Source organism: Ipomoea nil, unplaced genomic scaffold, assembly GCF_001879475.1.
Source record: "Ipomoea nil cultivar Tokyo-kokei standard unplaced genomic scaffold, Asagao_1.1 scaffold1250, whole genome shotgun sequence".
Classification (NCBI taxonomy): Eukaryota; Viridiplantae; Streptophyta; class Magnoliopsida; order Solanales; family Convolvulaceae; genus Ipomoea; species Ipomoea nil.
This window is the reverse complement of record NW_017617678.1, coordinates 1,489,250-1,507,197: the sequence shown is the minus strand read 5'-3', so window position 1 is coordinate 1,507,197 and position 17,948 is coordinate 1,489,250. Positions and strand designations below refer to the sequence as shown.

Sequence of the window (17,948 nt, the reverse complement as noted above, 5' to 3'; positions counted from 1 at the left end):
TACTAATTAAAATCCTCAACTATTGATGAACAGCTTAGAGGTGGCCACGGTTCGGTTGCGGCGGTTCATGGTTCCACTAAATCACAAATCGAAACCGGAACCTTATATTAAGGTTCCGATTCTGGTTCATGAACGAACCGCCGGTTCTAGCCGTTTTTTTTATTATTTTATTTTATTATTTTTATTTTATTATTATTATTTTAAATTTGTATGCTTTGTTGTGCACAATTATACTCCAACAAAATAAACAAAGTGGATGTCCAAGATAAGGTATGAACCTTAAACCATCTACTATAGAAAGCAAGAACCTTACTAAGCTATAGACACAACTGTGTTAATGTTCAATACAATTAGTTTACTCATTTCAAAGAAAAGAGATAAGTCATGAAGATGAGAATTAAACACATGTCCTCAAGTAATGTTGGATGCTATGTAGAAGTAACAAGCCAATCTACTTAACTTACTTAGCTATGATTATCTTGTAAAAATATAATTTATAATCTATTTTCAACTCTATAAATAGTTAAATACTGTACATCATTCAGATTTCAGGCCTCCATGCTATCCTCTTATTATATTATTTATTTATTTATTTATAACAAATTTGTAATTCCTTTTTGAAAGATTAAAACTTCAATTCTTCAATTTATAACAAAAAGAATTAAAGGCAACCCAACAGGGTAGCTCAAGTGGCAAATGAACTCTCTTTGTGGGGGAGAATTTCGGGATAACCCGGGTTCAATTCCCACAAGTGATGATTCCCTTTGGGCTAGCTTCTGTGCCTCCCGAAGCGAACTGGGTGGACTTGGACCGTTAAACGGACAGAGAAAGACTCGGGCCCCGGACCACAATGTGTGGCTATCACCAAAAAAAAAAAAAAGAATTGAAGTTTGAATCTGTTGAGCCGTGGTCACTTGGCTTTTATTATTTTTTATTATTTTTATTTTTGTTTGTTTATTATTATTATTATTTTTTTTTACTGTTTGGAACCGGAACCGAAACCGTATGGACGGTTCCGATTCGATTTCGGTTACTACAATAACGATTACAATTCAAACTTTCGATTCGACTCGAACCGTGATCATCCCTTGACGGCTAATATCTTTGGCTACTACAATATTAGACAATTGTAGGCATTGGCAAGTAGTAACTAACCTACGTCACCAAATTGCCATTTTAATTATTAATTGAATTTTTTTGTGGCAATTATTTATTTCTTTAATGCCATCACCTGAATAGGACTCCATAAAAGAGCAATCAAGTTAAGTCATGGTGCGAGGTGCTAAATCAGAAACATATTTTTGTATATGAACACAAAATTAGAGAAATGAATTGCAAAAGGACAAACACTACTTGTTATTTATTTATTTTTTTTTTTTAATAACATGTTTTGTATTGTATGATATGGATTAGTTTGAATTGGTTAATTTATAACTGGCTAATGAATATATAAAATTAGCGAAATGTTATACTTGAAAATGTTGTATTTTAAAAATAGTGAGTCTCTAGTGAGACAGACTTATGAATCCTTATTTATGAAATGAGTCGGGTCAAGATGAAAATGTAATACTTATATTGAAAAATGTAATACTAATCAGGAATAAATTGTCCATTATTTATAAGAAAAAGTGTATTACTTTTGAAAAAAATGGAATACTTTTAAATCAAATTGTAATGTTTAGGGGTTGAACAATTACTTATGAGAAAAAATGTTTGTTACTTATGGGAGAAAAGGTAGTACTTACAAGAAAAAATATGATATTTTGATAAAAAAAATGTAATACTTTTAAATCAAAATATAATATTAGAGGTTAAAAAATTATTTATGAGAAAAATTATAATACTTATGAGAAAAAATATATACTTATGGAAAATTCGATTCATCTCATGGATTAAGATTTCAAAGGAGAATTTGCCTTTTAAAATAAAAAGAAATACATGTTTAACCACTGGTTAGGTCTTTATTCAATAGTTATTCCATGGACATCATTTTGCTTAATTTTATATTTTCGCGCGCCCAACTGCAAAATACATTTTTATAACTCATACTATACATTATTTTAAAACATAATGTACATTATGTTATCCCAGATATTTCATTATTCTAAACACGAAATTGTACATTATTTTAACACATAATATACATTATTCTAACATATAATGTACATTATTCTAATATTGCATATGTTACGGCCCAGTTGAATTTGCTACGAGATTGCAGGGATGATGCTTCGTTAACTCAGGTTCGGTCTTTGAATGAAAAGTTAAATTCTTTACTTGACCAGCAAAGTGATATATGGCACCAACGAGCTAAACAACACTGGCTTAGGAGTGGTGACAGAAATGCTAAATTTTTTTCACTCTTATGCGTCAGCACGAAGAAGAAAAAACACAATTTTTAAGGCTAAAGGATGAGTCTGATAATTGGGTAGAAGGTAATGCACTTGTGGACTTGACTATGCGGTATTATACTTCTATCTTTACTTCTGGAGGGGTTAATGTCAATTCTATTCTTGATACTTTGCAACCAAGAATTTCTGCAGCGGATAATCAGACTTTACTTCAGCCTTTCACTATTGACGAAGTTAAAGATGTTGTTTTTTCAATGTCCCCTGATAAATCCCCGGGTCTAGATGATTTTAGTCTGGCTTTCTTTCAACATTTTTGGCCGGAGATTGGACAGGATGTGGTGAATTTTGTGCTGAATTGTGTAGACGGGCAGGATTGGCCGGAGGGTTTCAATGATGCTTATATTACATTAGTCCCAAAGAAATCAAGCCCAAATAGAATGATTGATTTGCGCCCTATTACTTTATGCAACGTTACATATAAAATACTGTCCAAAATGCTTGCAAATAGATATAAAGAAAGTTCTGGATGGTGTGATTTCAGCTCTCCAGAGTGCTTTCATCCCGGGGCCTTTAATTATGGATAATGTCCTTGTTGCTTCTGAAGTGATTCATTATCTGAACAGAAAACGGGATGGATGGGTTGACGGGTTGGTGTGCCTTAAAGCTTGATATGACAAAGGCATATGATAAAATGGAATGAGATTTCTTGAAATTGATGATGGGCCGGTTAGGTTTTGCTCCACAATGGATTGATTTGATAATGCGATGTGTAACGACAGTTCGGTATAAAGTGAGTTTGAGTGGTTTCTTAACCGATTATATTATAACCTTCTCGTGGCCTTAGACAGGGTGATCCACTGTCCCCTTATTTGTTCATTCTATGTGCTGAGGGTTTAGCCCACTTGATTAATACGGCAGTACAAGGTCATCGCATATCACCTTGTGTTGTGCCCCGTGTAGCACCGGGAATTTCTCATTTATTTTTCGCCGATGATAGCTTGCTTTTCTTTAAAGCTACTTCTGAAGAGGCTGCAACGGTGAAGGAGTGTCTCACTGTTTATGAATCCATGTCCGGCCAATCTGTGAATTTTAATAAATTATGTATTATCTTTAGCGGGAATACAGGAGATGTTGCTCGAAATGGCATTATTGGTGTTCCAAATGTTAATGCCACCGCAAATATTGGTACTTACTTGGGTTTGCCAATGGGAATTGGTCGTAATAAACGGGAAATTTTCTCCTATCTGGAAATAAAATTAAGGCACCATCTAGGAGGTTGGTACAAGAAGATTCTTTACCGAGCAGGTAAAGAAGTGTTATTGAAAAGTATTGCGCAGGCATTACCAACTTATACTATGAGCATTTATTATCTTCCTTCATCATTTTATGATCACATTGAAAGGATAATGAATCAATATTGGTGGTGCAACCGTGGTATTGCCGCTGGGGCTTTCCAATGCTGGTAGTGCTACGCCAGTATTGCCGCATACAGTTCCAGAACCAGTAGTCCCTCCTAATATGTTTGTTGTTTACGTAGATGCAGCTGTTTTTGCAGATACAGGAGAAGCTTTTTACGGCGTTGTGGTGAAGGATTGTAATGGAGCTTTTGTTGGCGCCAAGAATGGGGCTGTAAGATGTATGAACGACGTCCATATGGCGGAAGCTTTAGCTGTGAAGGAAGCCTTATCTTGGCTGATGGGAAGGGGACATCACAAAATCATCATCTTCTTAGATTCTCAAATGGTGGTTAAGCTTCTGAATGGCATTTCACAGGACTATTCTTATGCGGGTTGTGTTTTGCGTGAATGTCATATATCTTAAAACGATACTTTGAAATGGTGTCTTTTCAATATGTATCTAGATCAGTGAACAAACTAGCTCATGCTTTGGCTAGAGCTACGCGTTCTCAAACTGGTCCTGGTTGTTGGCTTTTTTCAATTCCACCTTGTATTGAGTTTATGATTTAATAATATTCATCGTTTTGGGTTTTCAAAAAAAAAAAAAAATGAAATCGTCTTGTGAATTTTTATTTGTGAGATGTGTTAGGTTAGGATGGAAATGTAATACTTATGCTGAAAATATAATACTAATTAGGAATAAATTGAAAATATAATACTTTTAAAGAAAAATATAATATTTTTAAATCAAAGTGTAATATTTAGCGTTGAATAGTTACTTTACTTACTTTACTTGCTTAATTTTTTCCACAGAAATTGTTCAATTGTTACTTATGAGTTATGAGAGAAATGTAATACTTAACCTTATAATGAAAAATGTGATACTTTTTGATAAAAAAAAGATTAATATTTTTAAATCAAAATGTAATATTAAGAGTTACGTTGGAAAGTTATTTATAATATAATGAAAATTCTAATACTTATGTAGGAAAATGTAATACTTATAAAACCTCAACCCGTTCTAGGATGAATCCGTGAGACCGTTGAATTTGCAAAGCTTTATTTTAGCCATATAGGTGTCATTTTTTTATTTTTTATTTTTTATTTTTTTGTTTAAACCAGGAAATGTTCCAGGTATTTTTCCATCTGTTTTACAGCCTGGTCCACTCGACTAATTCTCATTTACTCGGAAGGCATAAAAGCTAGCACAAGTAGAATTGTCACTTCCCCACAATTGCCGCAGGTCCTTGGCCGCGCCACCTGAGTTACCCTTTGGTTAAATCTTATAAAAAAAATAAAGAATTCTGTTAATTAATTCTAATTGTAATGTTTGAAGCTGATTTAACCCTAATATTAGTTGCTGTTTGATGTTTGATTCTCTCTCCCTGCAATTCTTCACCCCAAAACAGATGACAACATGAACGGATCCCAAGCCCCACCACTAGCACCAGTAACCGCCGCCGCCGCCGCCGCAGAAGAACTATTCCAATACTCATTCTCACACTGCACAATCTGTGTCTCCGCCGGCAAAGCGCCTCCACCGGCGCCCGACGCTCCGCCTATTTGGGACATCATCATCGGCGTAGTATTCAGTATGTCGAGTGAATTCTCCGGATACGACGACGACAAACCGGCCGAGATCGGCAGCCATGAACACGACTCCATTTCGTGGCCTCCCCGGCCGCCTGTTTGTAGGGTGTCGATCCACCCCACGGTTTGATCATTAGGCCATTGCATCATGCCCGACGTTGCGGCGATTGTGTGGCTAGGATTAAGCCACGGTGTGTTCATCGGATGATCGCTGGCCGTGAGGAGACTAATGTGATCGATGTTGTAGTTGTGGTGGATATTGGTATTTTGTTCGGTTTGTGGAGTGTAGTGGTCGAGGTTGAACTTAGGTTTCTCAGCTCCAACAACGTTGGGTAGGTACGAGGTAGAGGTAGCATCGATTAAACCGTTGGTTGAAGAGAATTGCGCCGCCGCCGCCGCCATCGATGATATTTTGTCGCCGCCGTCGTTGTTTTTAAGGATGTTTAAATTTTCGTCTTGGGGTTTGGCGTTTGTTGATGGCGTAGCGTTATAAGCGCTGGATTGGATGAAAAGGCGGGAGCTTTCACTGCTAAAGAGTTTAGCCTTGAGAGCGCCGACGAGCCCTCCTTCCGGCTCCTCACTCCGGCAAGCGTCTTCAAAGGAGAACGGCTCTAAGTTTTCCGGCAAGAGGTTGCGCCCTCCTTCACCGGAATCCGACTCCGGCAGGTCAAAGTTGGTCCTCGCGTTGGCCCCGCGGAGGGTTCGGGCAGCTCGGTCATAAGCCCGGGCAGCTTCCTCGGCCGTGTCAAAAGTTCCTAGCCAAAGCCTAACTTTCTGTAAGGAGTCTTTTATCTCCGCCACCCATCTTCCCGAGGGTCTTTGCCGCACGCCCACAAACCGTGGATGCCCCCTAGACGATGGTTTCCGGCGTGTCCTTATCACGTCACTTGGCGGTGGAGGCAGCTTCTCCTGTGGTGGTGGTGGAGGTGGTGATGTTTGCTTCATGATCTATAGGTGCTGATTTTGGTGCAATGGAATTAGTGTACATAGTATATATAGTTTGTGTCCTTAAGGTTGTTGTCTTGAACTTTTGAACAAAATTCCTCTTGGTTTAGTTTTATATAGTATTCCTCAAAAAGAAAGGATCTACCACTTGCAACAAGCAGACAACTCATAAAATGCTAATTGAAACATTAATTATATTTAAGGGTATAGAATTACAATTTAAGATGTCACAATTGCAGGCCGTGCAGTGTTGATTGTATCGAGTTTTAGTGCTATATTATTCCGTTATGTCGGGTTAAATCATAATAGTTGCCTGCTCAATTCTTATACGTGAACCAGAGTACATGTTGTATTGTAGACCCTGATAAAAATATTACTCTGTATGTATTTGCAGTCAATTGATGTGTCTAGAGTTACCATTTTACGTGGATGTTAACATATTCTGTATATGCAATTAACATTTTGTTTGTTAAGTATTCAGTGCAGGTACAAAATATATCAAGTGCACATAATTTAAAGGTCATTTTGAACCAGGGTCCATAATGCAAGATAGACCCTGATTCATGGTATAATTTGAGTTGCCAGCTGCTATGGCCATGAATTACCAAAAATAATCCTAAGATTTTTATTTTTATTTATTTTTATTTTTTCTTTTTGTGCAACAGAGGGACAAGGTCCCAGGAAATTAATAGATGCGCCTAGTGGCCACACCTCCTACGTCTCGCTCCATAAAATCAATAACACCATCAGGAAGATTTTTCAAAAAACTGAGTATCCCACTCACCGTTTTACTCCAAATTGACGAGAAAAATTGCACACTGATTACCTTCTTAGAGGATGTGATGGAATTCTCCATAAGATTTTGTAGTATGGCTAGTATATAATTCAGCATATCTATCTACTATCTACTATATCTACTATCTACTATCTACTATACTAATAAGAGCCCAAGAGAGTTAGGCCTATAATGGGTAGAAAAAATGGCGGTCACAGATTTTAATCAAATAAATGACTTAGATTGATCAAAAGATTGATAAGATTTAAATTTTACACTAAAATTTCCTAAAATACCCACACACCGTTACTAATTCCGTTAAAATTTTAAGAATTGCCGTTAGTTCACCGTTAACTTACTCATTGATTTCAATTAAAAAAAAAAAAGGTCTTTAAGTTCAAACCTCATCCCAATCAAAGTTGGTATAATTAGTACTCTATTTTACTCTTATTAAATTATATAAATAATAATTTAGTAGCTACAACAAAAAATTATAGATATGCATTTCTTTAATTTAGAATTATGTGTCCACAATGCCTTTATTCAAAAAAAAATTATTCATAATCAATAAATTAAATAAGAGAAATAATTGTATTAGTTATATTGTCTTTATTTTTCTACAATATAAAAATTCTTTATATTCAAATTTATTAATTGATTATATTCGCTACATTGTCCTTACAATGTCTTAATTCAGTGAAAAAAAATTATTCATTATCAATAAATTAATTAAGAGAAATATTTTCATTAGTTATATTGTCTTTATTTTTCTCAAATGTAAAAATTTTTACATTCAAATTCATCAATTGATTATATTCACTACATTGTCTATTATCTTTTTTGTGCACTATTTTTCTAATTAAATATCAAAGTTATAATACAAAATAATGCTATATATTTATTTACCAAGTATTTTATTAATACCATGAAAAAATTAAAAAAAAATATAATTAATAAAGCCAACCATATTAACTACTTGAGAGATTTTGTGACAAAGAGAGTATTCAAATCACACAACAAATTGAAGTGAGAATCAGCAGTTAGCGGATTATATTAGCGAATTTGACCAACGAATTTATTTAATTATTAACATAGGGTAGAAAAAATGACCGCCAAATTATTAAATCAAATGAATGGTTCAAATTTTTCAGGTTTTAATTTTTTTTAAAGTTTTTCTAATTTATCCTTAATTATATGATTATCCATTTAACTTTTCCGTTAAATACCGTTAATTCACCGTTAGTCTAATTCTAATATTAACGTCTAATATAGAATTATAATTACACCATTAATCTAATTCTAATATTAAAGTCTTAATAGAACTTAACCACAAATCCTAATGTAGAAATCTCCTCAAACAATATTAGTATATATTTAATATTTTATGCCCTAATTTTTATTTGTTCTCCCTTATGTCCCGTATTTGGTTTCAACCATACCTATACAATTATTTTATTTACAATTATAATCAATCTTGACTATATTATCTTGCATTTGTAAACTTAGAATTACCTATTTAACCCGCACGGGCTTAGCTCAATGGTTTAGTGGGCAGTATTTGGGAGAAGAGACCAAGGTTTGAACCTCAGCGGCGGCAGTGCGGGAATTATGTCCAAAGTGGGCAGATTCCTTGTTCACACCGGCATTTGGTCCTGTCTGCTGAACCATTGAGTCACCGTGATTTACAACTTCCCACAATGCTCTGTCGGGTCAGAGTGTGGGGGGCCCTTGGGGTTGGGGACTCAACATTTGGGAGAAGAATTACCTATTTAAATACGCAAATTCAACCTTCAATTATCTATGCATGAATTCAATATAATTTTGTCTTAATATACTTTAAAGTACTTATTTAAAAAAAAAAAAACATTGGACATTATCCCAATCGCGCAATGCGCGTAAAAAACTAGTATAATTAGATAAATGTCATATGCTATGCAATGCAATGGATGTGGCTGTCTACAAGGGCCATGAATATATTACCAAAAATAATAATCTTATCCAACTTATACTAAATTAATCCTAAGCATGCACTACAACCCCTAATAAAGTAATTAAACTTTTGAATCTTTACATTGCTGTTGAAACAAGATTTTAAAGTCGGTGGAACTAACTTAGCTAGCCTCACGAAGTCGCGGGACATAATGAAAAACTTATTATAGTGTATAGTGTAGTACATATAGTTCATGAGAATTGGCAGAAACAACCAAAGAGAACTTTGAAGTTTTAAACATAAAATCTTCTCTCTGCATAGGACTCGGAACATCACAATATAATGGTATTTTTGAATAGGTCAACATAAGTTAAAGGAGTTGCAATTTTTATTTATTTTTTCTTGGATGAGCTCGATAACATGGAAGCTCTTTCTCATTTCTGGGAAGCTGCTTGCTAGCCTGCAGAATATATTTGTGTAATTATATTGAAAAATTCTACAACGTTATGCATAACAGAGACATGAATGTATTTTGTGCATGAATAACTGTTATATATTCTTTTTTTTTTTTTTTTTAAATATATTATACTAATTAACATGATACATTTAGGGGTGGTGGAAGTAGAAAAATCATGTTGGGGGCCACGATATAGTACAAAATTATAACTTCAATTGACACCAAATAGCATACAGGTCACTGGCACTTTTGTGGCTCTCTCACTCGGGAGATCTCAGAACTGAACACCAGTGGGGCATAAGTTAATAAAGAAAGAATTTTGGATTTGATTACTTGATTTATGTACTTTTATTTAGTGAATTTGAAATTTAGCATATATTTTGTGCTCATTTAATAAAGAGTTAATAGCACAAATGGTCCTATGACTATTGGGGTAGTATTCCTTTTAGTCTTCGACTTTCAATTCGACCAAAACACATACCTTAACTTTTATTTTTTACCACAAATAGTCCTCCGTTATAATTTCTGTTAAATGGGTGTTAAATCTAAGGTTAATATTGTAAATCTAAAATACATTTTTTGTACTCATTATCCGATATCAACCCGATTTTATGGTGGGCCAGTCCATTAAAAACCATCAATATTCATTGTCCTTCTTTCTCAGTTAATGACGCAGCACGTAAGTTGTCTTTGTGGTCCGCTAGTTAGCAATAGTAATCCATCCCCAGTGGTTGGGCTTGGTACTTGGGCCCCTTGGGCCAAAATCATTCCCTTTGCTTCTTTAATATGGTGATTTTTCCGGCGAGAAATTTTTGTGACATGGGATTCGTGACAAGAAAATGTGTGTGATGTGTTACAGGCAAATTATGCTCTGGACCCGTGTCCACATTGAATTGTGGACACGGGCCCAAAACGACGTCGTTTTTTAAAAAAAACGCGTCATTTGGTTAAAAAAAAAAATTTCGCGCGTGTTTTGCCGTTAACGGCGTTAACGGCGTTATTTTTTTTTTTTTTGATTATGAATGTACAGTTATGCAATTATGAAATTATGAACACAGAGCTCTAACATTATGAACTTACAATTATGAACATATATAGTGATAAAATTATGACCATGGAGCTTTAAAATTGTGAATATAGAGCTTCGAAGATTATGAATGTACAGTTATAGAGTTATGAATCTACAGTTATGAGATTATGAATCTACAGTTATGAGATTATGAATCTACAGTTATGGAATTATGAATGTACAGTTATTGATCGAATTATGAACAAAGAGCTCTAACATTATGAACTTACAATTATGAACATATAGTGATAAAATTATGAACATAGAGCTCTAAAATTGTGAACATAGAGCTTCGAAAATTATGAATGTACAATTATGGAGTTATGAATGTACAGTTATGACGTTATGAATGTACAGTTATAGAGTTATGAACGTACAGTTATGGAGTTATGAATGTATAGTTATTAACATATAGTAATAAAATTATGAACATATACTTCTATAACAAAGTGATCTGAAATTAAAAAAAAAAAAAAAAGAAAAAAAAAGGAGATAACAGTGCCTAACGGCATTGTTACCCGTGTCCAGCAAGCATGCTGGACACGGGTCCAAGGCATAACGATTGTGTGTTACATATCAGGGAAAGTGTCTTTCCCATAGGAGAGATTGGCTTCTGGGTATATCGCCTAAGGGAAAGGTGAGATACCTTTTCCATTTCATAAATACGGTAAATCACCGTATTTACTCCTCCACCTACCGTATTTAAATTTTTATTTTTTTGGCATCATTCGTATTAAATTTGGCATAATAAAAAATAAGATAAAAATCGCAACTACAAAACATTCTTGGTCAGCGCAGCTAATGAATAGAAAGTCAATGTAGATAGTTTCATGCTCTTGCGTACTGCTAAGGTCACAAGTATAAAAAGAATCTCTAACTACACATTTTTAGTACTATTTTTCTTTTTAAGCCTGCCAAATTCAAGCAAAGTTTGATGCAAACTCCTTAAGTAATTAAGCTAATTTCAATAATGAAGTCTTAATCAAATATATTGCAATAGATAAAAAATTTATCAATATGAGACTAAAAAAACGCAGAATGATAATGCAATAATCAAGCAGAATAATAATTACAACCATCTTTGCGTCGGTTCCATATATGATATAAAATCATCGGCGTCGTCGCTTCGCCGCGTATCCTGCCTTGGCTGTCCCAAGTTCATACCACCTTGAGCAGATGATTCTCCAACGTCACCAAACTGACTTGGGTGGTAGTCAGATGTACTATACCCGTATGCTGGGTGATATGGGGCTCCAAATGGAGCTAGCAAATTAGTTGTAGAGGCTTGGTGGTAACTAGGAGACGGTTGTGACGGGTCATAAATTTGACTATACGGTGCTTGCGTCTGAGGGTATTGAGTTGTTTGATTATATGAAGTGTATGCTCCCTCAAATGCGGTGCTACCATCGTTTTGTCCCGGAAGAACATCACAATGGTATCACTCCTTGCTTACTATTGTCACATTTTGTTCATGTTATCATTTTTGTTTAACTCGTTGTGCCCAAGTTTCGGGGACGAAGCTTATTGTTAGGGGGAGAGGATGTGACACCCCGTAAATCTAACCCTTAATTGAGATTAATTGAGGAATTAATCCTAATTTTCTTTGATAATTTCCTTCTAAAAATCCTAAAATTTAATAGACGAGGGACTAGAATTTGACTAGTTTCCTTAGTCAACCATGTGTACTTTTTGCCTTATGCTTTGTATCTCAACCCTTTTGTCTTCCTAACTTTAGTAAGGGTAAAGTAGACCTTTCACACATGTTTTGATGCTCAAGTTTTCCCTAGCAAGACACTTCATTCATTTCCCTTGCTAGCCAAGTCATAAACACTCCACCTTCTGTCTAAAGAAATCTTAGCTTTCTCTCTAAGCTAGAAGAAGAATTCCCTAGCCTTGCAAGGATTCATCTAATGATTCCACCTTTCTACATCCCTAGCATAGGAAATGGTAAGATCTTAAGTTGTTTAGTGTTTCTAGTTAGCTTTAAGGTATCTTTATCTTATTTTGGTGTTTTCTTTGTGGTTTGGTTGTGTAAGAAGTCTTGGGTGAGAAAGAGCTTCAAGGAGAGGCTTAGGATTGTAAGAAGAAAGTGGTTTTTGGTCTCCAAAGGTAACCCATGCTCTACAAAATCTATTTTCTATTGCTATGAATGATTATTGGCTTCTATTTGATGATTCTTGGTGTATTTGTGAGATTTGATGCATGATCTTATGATAATGCATGTTTAGAGCTTGTATTTAGGGTTCTTGAATGCATTTCTTTGAGCTATTCTTGGGTTCAAGTCATATCTTTGTTGTGTGTGAGGTTTTGGGTGTTTTGGACTTGAACTTGACCTTGGAGAGGAATTTCCCCGAAGGGAAAATGTGGTGTACAGGAAGTGTACCCCGCGGGTGGAACGGAGGGCAGTGGCCTACCCGCCGCCCTACCCGCGGGGAACGTGGCTTGTGGGATAGTACCCCGCGGGCAGGTCCAAGGGCAGGGCTCTACCCGTGGCCTCACCTGCGGGGAACGTGATGATGATGGCGGGGAATTGTTTCCCCATGGTTCTTTCCTTTTGGTATTTGATGTTTTGACCTCCCGTTGTTGGATTATTGAGCTTTTGTGAGTCTTCTTGATGTTTCGTATGTCTAGAACGATGTGTTAGGATTCCATGTTAGGATTTGGTGTCTTGAATCGTGCTAAGGGTCCAACCTTGTGATTCGTTGGACTAATATGAGTCTTGAAGGTTCGTTGGAACCATTTTAGTTTACCCGTTTGATGAGCATGCTAGTTTGATGTTGTTATGCTAGTATGTATGGTTTGTTCCTTCTTAATGAGGATTGGCAACTCGTGTTGCCAATCATATTGGTATTGGATTGTAGTCCATTGTTGTTGAGTATTGCTTCATGTCTTTATTGAAACCTCTTGGTTGATTCTCATGGTGTGATCTTGTACAAATCGTTGTACCCTTTGTTGATACATGATGGAGCTATTGATGGGCCTTAATCTTCTTGATAATGATGACTATGTGTGAATATGAATGAGATTGGTGGTTTTGTTACTTGAGCTTTGCTCACGAGTTCGACGGTATGTTACTATGAATTTAATGGTACCCTCGCGTACTGAGAGTTCGGCGGTATTGTTTGGCGGCAGTTTGGTGGGGGGCGACGGTCCTAGGAGGGATAAGGTTGGACTCAAAAGTACAGGGTGGCATTCGGAGGTACAGGTTGGAACTGTGATAAGGCCGGGGGTAGCCATAAGGGTGGTACTAAGGTATAAGGTTGGAACGTGAAACATGTCATTATGTGATTGTTGTATTTCTTGCTTATGAGCATGTCTATGATGAACTCTACCTTGTGAATGGTAGGTTGCATCTAGAGTTGTGGTTGTCTCTTGTTGTTTAGGGTCTCTATTGCTTTGTTGATGTTGTTGGTCTTGATCTTTATTGAGAGTGTGATATGTCTATTGTTGTCTCATCTCTTGGTTTTCAAATGCTATATACTGTATTCCTCAGTTCCAAATGGTTTTGACTATATCTATGTATATGTTGATACTTAACGCGTATTGGTGGGTTACTAGCATTATTCGCTGATCGGGTGTTATCCCTTGTCTTTACAGGTTTTGTTTAGATCGAAGAGCGCGCTAGATGTGGACCCTAGATAATGTAGCTCTTCCCGCTTTCCTTTGCTTAGACTTATTCTGTTTTGTTGGCCTATGAGCCTTAGATTGTTGAACATGGATTTAGTTGTAGCCTGTGCACCTATCATTTGGTATAGGTGGGCATATCACTTCCCGAATTATGTTAGCTTCCGCTTTGTTTATGCTTAATGATTAGACTGTTTCCTTTATATTAAGCTTTAAAATGTTGGTAAAATTCAGGGGTGTTACAGTTGGTATCGGAGCGTAGGTTTGAGCCTAAGATGTTAGGAGTTGGATTTTAAGGAGTTAAGTATGATTTAAGACTCTAGGTTGACCTCTAAGTACCTAAGTGTTAGGACTTAAGACGATTAGTACGCGCGGTGAGATGTGAGTTTCCTTTATCATTTGTTGTGCTTGTTTTGTTATCCTTGCTTAGTCTTAGCTCTCTCGTTTTAAGCGTCGGGTAAGGGTGCTCATCTTCCTTGTGTTTTGCCGTAACCGTGTTATTTCTGTAGAATCTTGCAATGGCACCGCCTCGCCACCGTGCTCTGACACCGGAGACGCCTACAAATGCGCTGCTGGCACAAAATCTTCAGCACTTGACTCAGACAATGCATGCGCTAAGCAACGCTCTCTTGCACAACAACAACAACCCTCCGCCACCACCTGTTGGGAACCGTGATGTGGGTCGTCTAGTTTCGGGTCATCGACCGCCTGTCTTCGTTGGGGAAGAAGACCCTGGCCTTCTTGAGGAATAGATTCGATCTTTGGACAAGATTTTCGCGGTAGTTGGTTTCCCGAAAGACCGTCGTGTTGAGTTGGCAACGTTCTACTTCAGCCATGAGGCAGATCTTTGGTGGGTGCATGAAGGCCCGACGTGCCTCGAAGACCCAGGGTTTGATTGGTTGGCGTTGAAGGATAAGCTGCGGGAAAGGTTTTACCCGTCTCACGTGAGGGCAGCCATGTATGAAGAGTTCCTCTACCTAAAGCAAGGGACATCGACGGTGGTGGAATACCACAAGCGTTTCCTTGAGTTGGCCCACTTCGCGCGAATGTTGGTTCCCACCGAGTTGGCTAAAGTGGAAAAGTTTGTTGCGGGACTCAACTATGAAGTGGGAAAGGTTCTACCTGTCTCACGTGAGGGCAACCATGTATGAAGAGTTCCTCCACCTAAAGCAAGGGACATCGATGGTGGTGGAATACCACAAGCTTTTCCTTGAGTTGGCCCGCTCCGTGCGGAAAGGGACATCGACGGTGGTGGAATACCACAAGCGTTTCCTTGAGTTGGCCCGCTTCCCGCGAATGTTGGTCTCCACCGAGTTGGCTAAAGTGGAAAAGTTTTTTGCGGGACTCAACTATGAAGCAAGCGTTTCCTTGAGTTGGCCCGCTTCCCGCGAATGTTGGTCTCCACCGAGTTGGCTAAAGTGGAAAAGTTTTTTGCGGGACTCAACTATGAAGCAAGGAAATTCGCCGAGTGCAGCAGCCATAAAGCCTAATACTGGAGGAGGAGGTCGCTCCTCCCTAAACCTTCCTTTGTTGCTAGTGAGATTCAAACCCGGGCCTCAAAGTTTCCAAGCCATCTCTCAAATCATCTAAACTAATTGTGTTCCTTGAACCTTCTTCCACTTAAATCCCTCTTAACCTTTTTCCTCTAAACCCTAACCAAAAATCCCCAAATTAAAATCTCCTTTTTCCCCAATTTCTCCCAAAACCCTTCTTCTTCTTCTTCTTCTTCTTTTCTTCCCACCCGTGTCAAGCAGCGAAAGAGGTTCCCCCGTCGACCTTCTCCGCCCGTCACCAAAGCAGCAGCCGCCCGTCGTCGCACCACCGCCGAAGCCCATCGCCACCGCAGCAGCACCGCTCCTCGCCGTCGCCGATCTGTCGGAGTCGCGGGTAAGGCCAAGAAAGGAAGAAAGAAAAGGAGAGAAAAAGAGAGGAAAGAAGAAAAGGAAGAGTTTGGGACTTTTCTATCATGCTTAAAAGATCAAAAACTACGAGGAGAGTGGAATGGGTGGATGCCCATTATTCGGTTCTTGAAGGTAAAGCCTTTGAACCCAAATTTTTTTCAAGTTCTTTGTTGGATTTGTTGAATTATCAAGGGTTGTTAGATGGGTATCTTGCGGTCAGAAATGAGACCTACCCGAGCCTAGTAAAGGAGTTTTATCGTCACATGAGTGTGACTAAAGAAGGAGGGAAATTGGAAATCACCTCAAAAGTGGGAGGTGTAAAGAGTTCTTTGACTGAGAAATGGTTAGCAAATCTCCTGAGTTTGACGACCACCGGGGTCTCACAGTACAGTGGAGATTCTTGGATTGAGACAGATAATCTGGGTTATCAAGATTATTTGAGTTTCTTGCTAGGTAGAACAAGTGGTTTTACCCAGGCCACGAGGCCAGAACGGAAATGGCTCTCTCCAGAGCAGGAGATATTGGTGATGCTTGTCTCAGATTGTTTGTTGCCTAACAACAACAAGAGTAGCCTGTTGGGAAAGTTGGAGTGCACTTTTGCCTTCTGTCTAAAGCACAAAGTAAAGTTCAATTTTCCCTCCCTAATGTTGCAGCACATGGATTATTATAGAGACCATAACTGTAAAAGCATGCCTTACGGTATGGTTCTGAGTTGGATTCTCATGAAGAAAGGGGTGAAAGTGGATGACTCTGAACCCAAGCCTGTTGGCAAGATGATTTTGGATGCTACGAATCTACGGAATTGTAATATGTTCCAGTTGGAGAATAATGATTATATCACCTTGGAGGAAGTGGCAAAGAAATCCCCTGCAGAGAGGAGCTTTTTGACTGAATAGCTTGAGATTCCCGTTAAGAAGTTGAATTAGGTAGTTCAAAGCTTGGGAGGGGATGAAGAAGAGGAAGAGGAAGATGCGGAAGAAAGCGATTCCGAGAGTGAAGAGAGCTTGCGGAGGAAAGAGGTGAGGACGAAGAGAGCGCACGACGCCATGACCCACGAGGAGCGTGTGGTGGCCCTTCTGCGGCAGCAAAACCAGATGATCGAAGAAGGTTTTTTTTTTCATGAAAGCTCTAGCTAGTCACCGTGAATCAAAGGTTGGATGTGCTGGAAGCCAGTTCTAGTCGAGGTGGAGCCGGGGAAGCTTCAGATGACGATGCAGAGGACTCGGAGGATGATTCCTCCTAGGCTAGAGTTTGAGGTAATTCCGTGCGTTCCTTGTTTGTTTTGGTAGTTGGCTTGTTGGAAGTTGTTTGCGTAGTTGTTTTGTTTAGATGGTGCTAAGTCTGAGTATGGTGTAGGCCTAACGTTTTGAGAGTTGTTGAGTTGCTTGGGAGTAATTTTTGTTGCTTTGAAGCCTTGCCCTTTACTCTTGTGGTTGGAATTTTTGTCTATCACTCCTTGCTTACTATCGTCACATTTTGTTCATGTTATCCTTTTTGTTTAACTCGTTGTGCCCAAGCTTCAGGGACGAAGCTTATTGTTAGGGGAGAGGACGTGACACCCCGTAAATCTAACCCTTAATTGAGATTAATTGAGGAATTAATCCTAATTTTCTTTGATAATTTCCTTCTAAAAATCCTGAAATTTAATAGTCGAGGGACTAGAATTTGACTAGTTTCCTTAGTCAACCATGTGTACCTTTTGCCTTATGCTTTGTATCTCAACCCTTTTGTCTTCCTAACTTTAGTAAGGGTAAAGTTTACTTTTCACACGTGTTTTGATGCTCAAGTTTTCCCTAGCAAGACACTTCATTCAGTTCCCTTGCTAGCCAAGTTATAAATACTCCACCTTCTCTCTAAAGAATCTTAGCTTTCTCTCCAAGCTAGAAGAAGAATTCCCTAGCCTTGCAAG

At 37.8% G+C, this 17,948-nt stretch overlaps 1 protein-coding gene across 1 annotated transcript; it reads right to left on the bottom strand.

Moving 5' to 3' along the window:
- Positions 1 to 5,143: 5,143 nt before the first annotated feature.
- LOC109184111 lies at positions 5,144 to 6,283 on the bottom strand. Its single transcript, XM_019334157.1, has one exon. The coding sequence runs from the start codon at positions 6,281 to 6,283 to the stop codon at positions 5,144 to 5,146; it is 1,140 nt and encodes a 379-aa protein (XP_019189702.1).
- Positions 6,284 to 17,948: the final 11,665 nt, after the last annotated feature.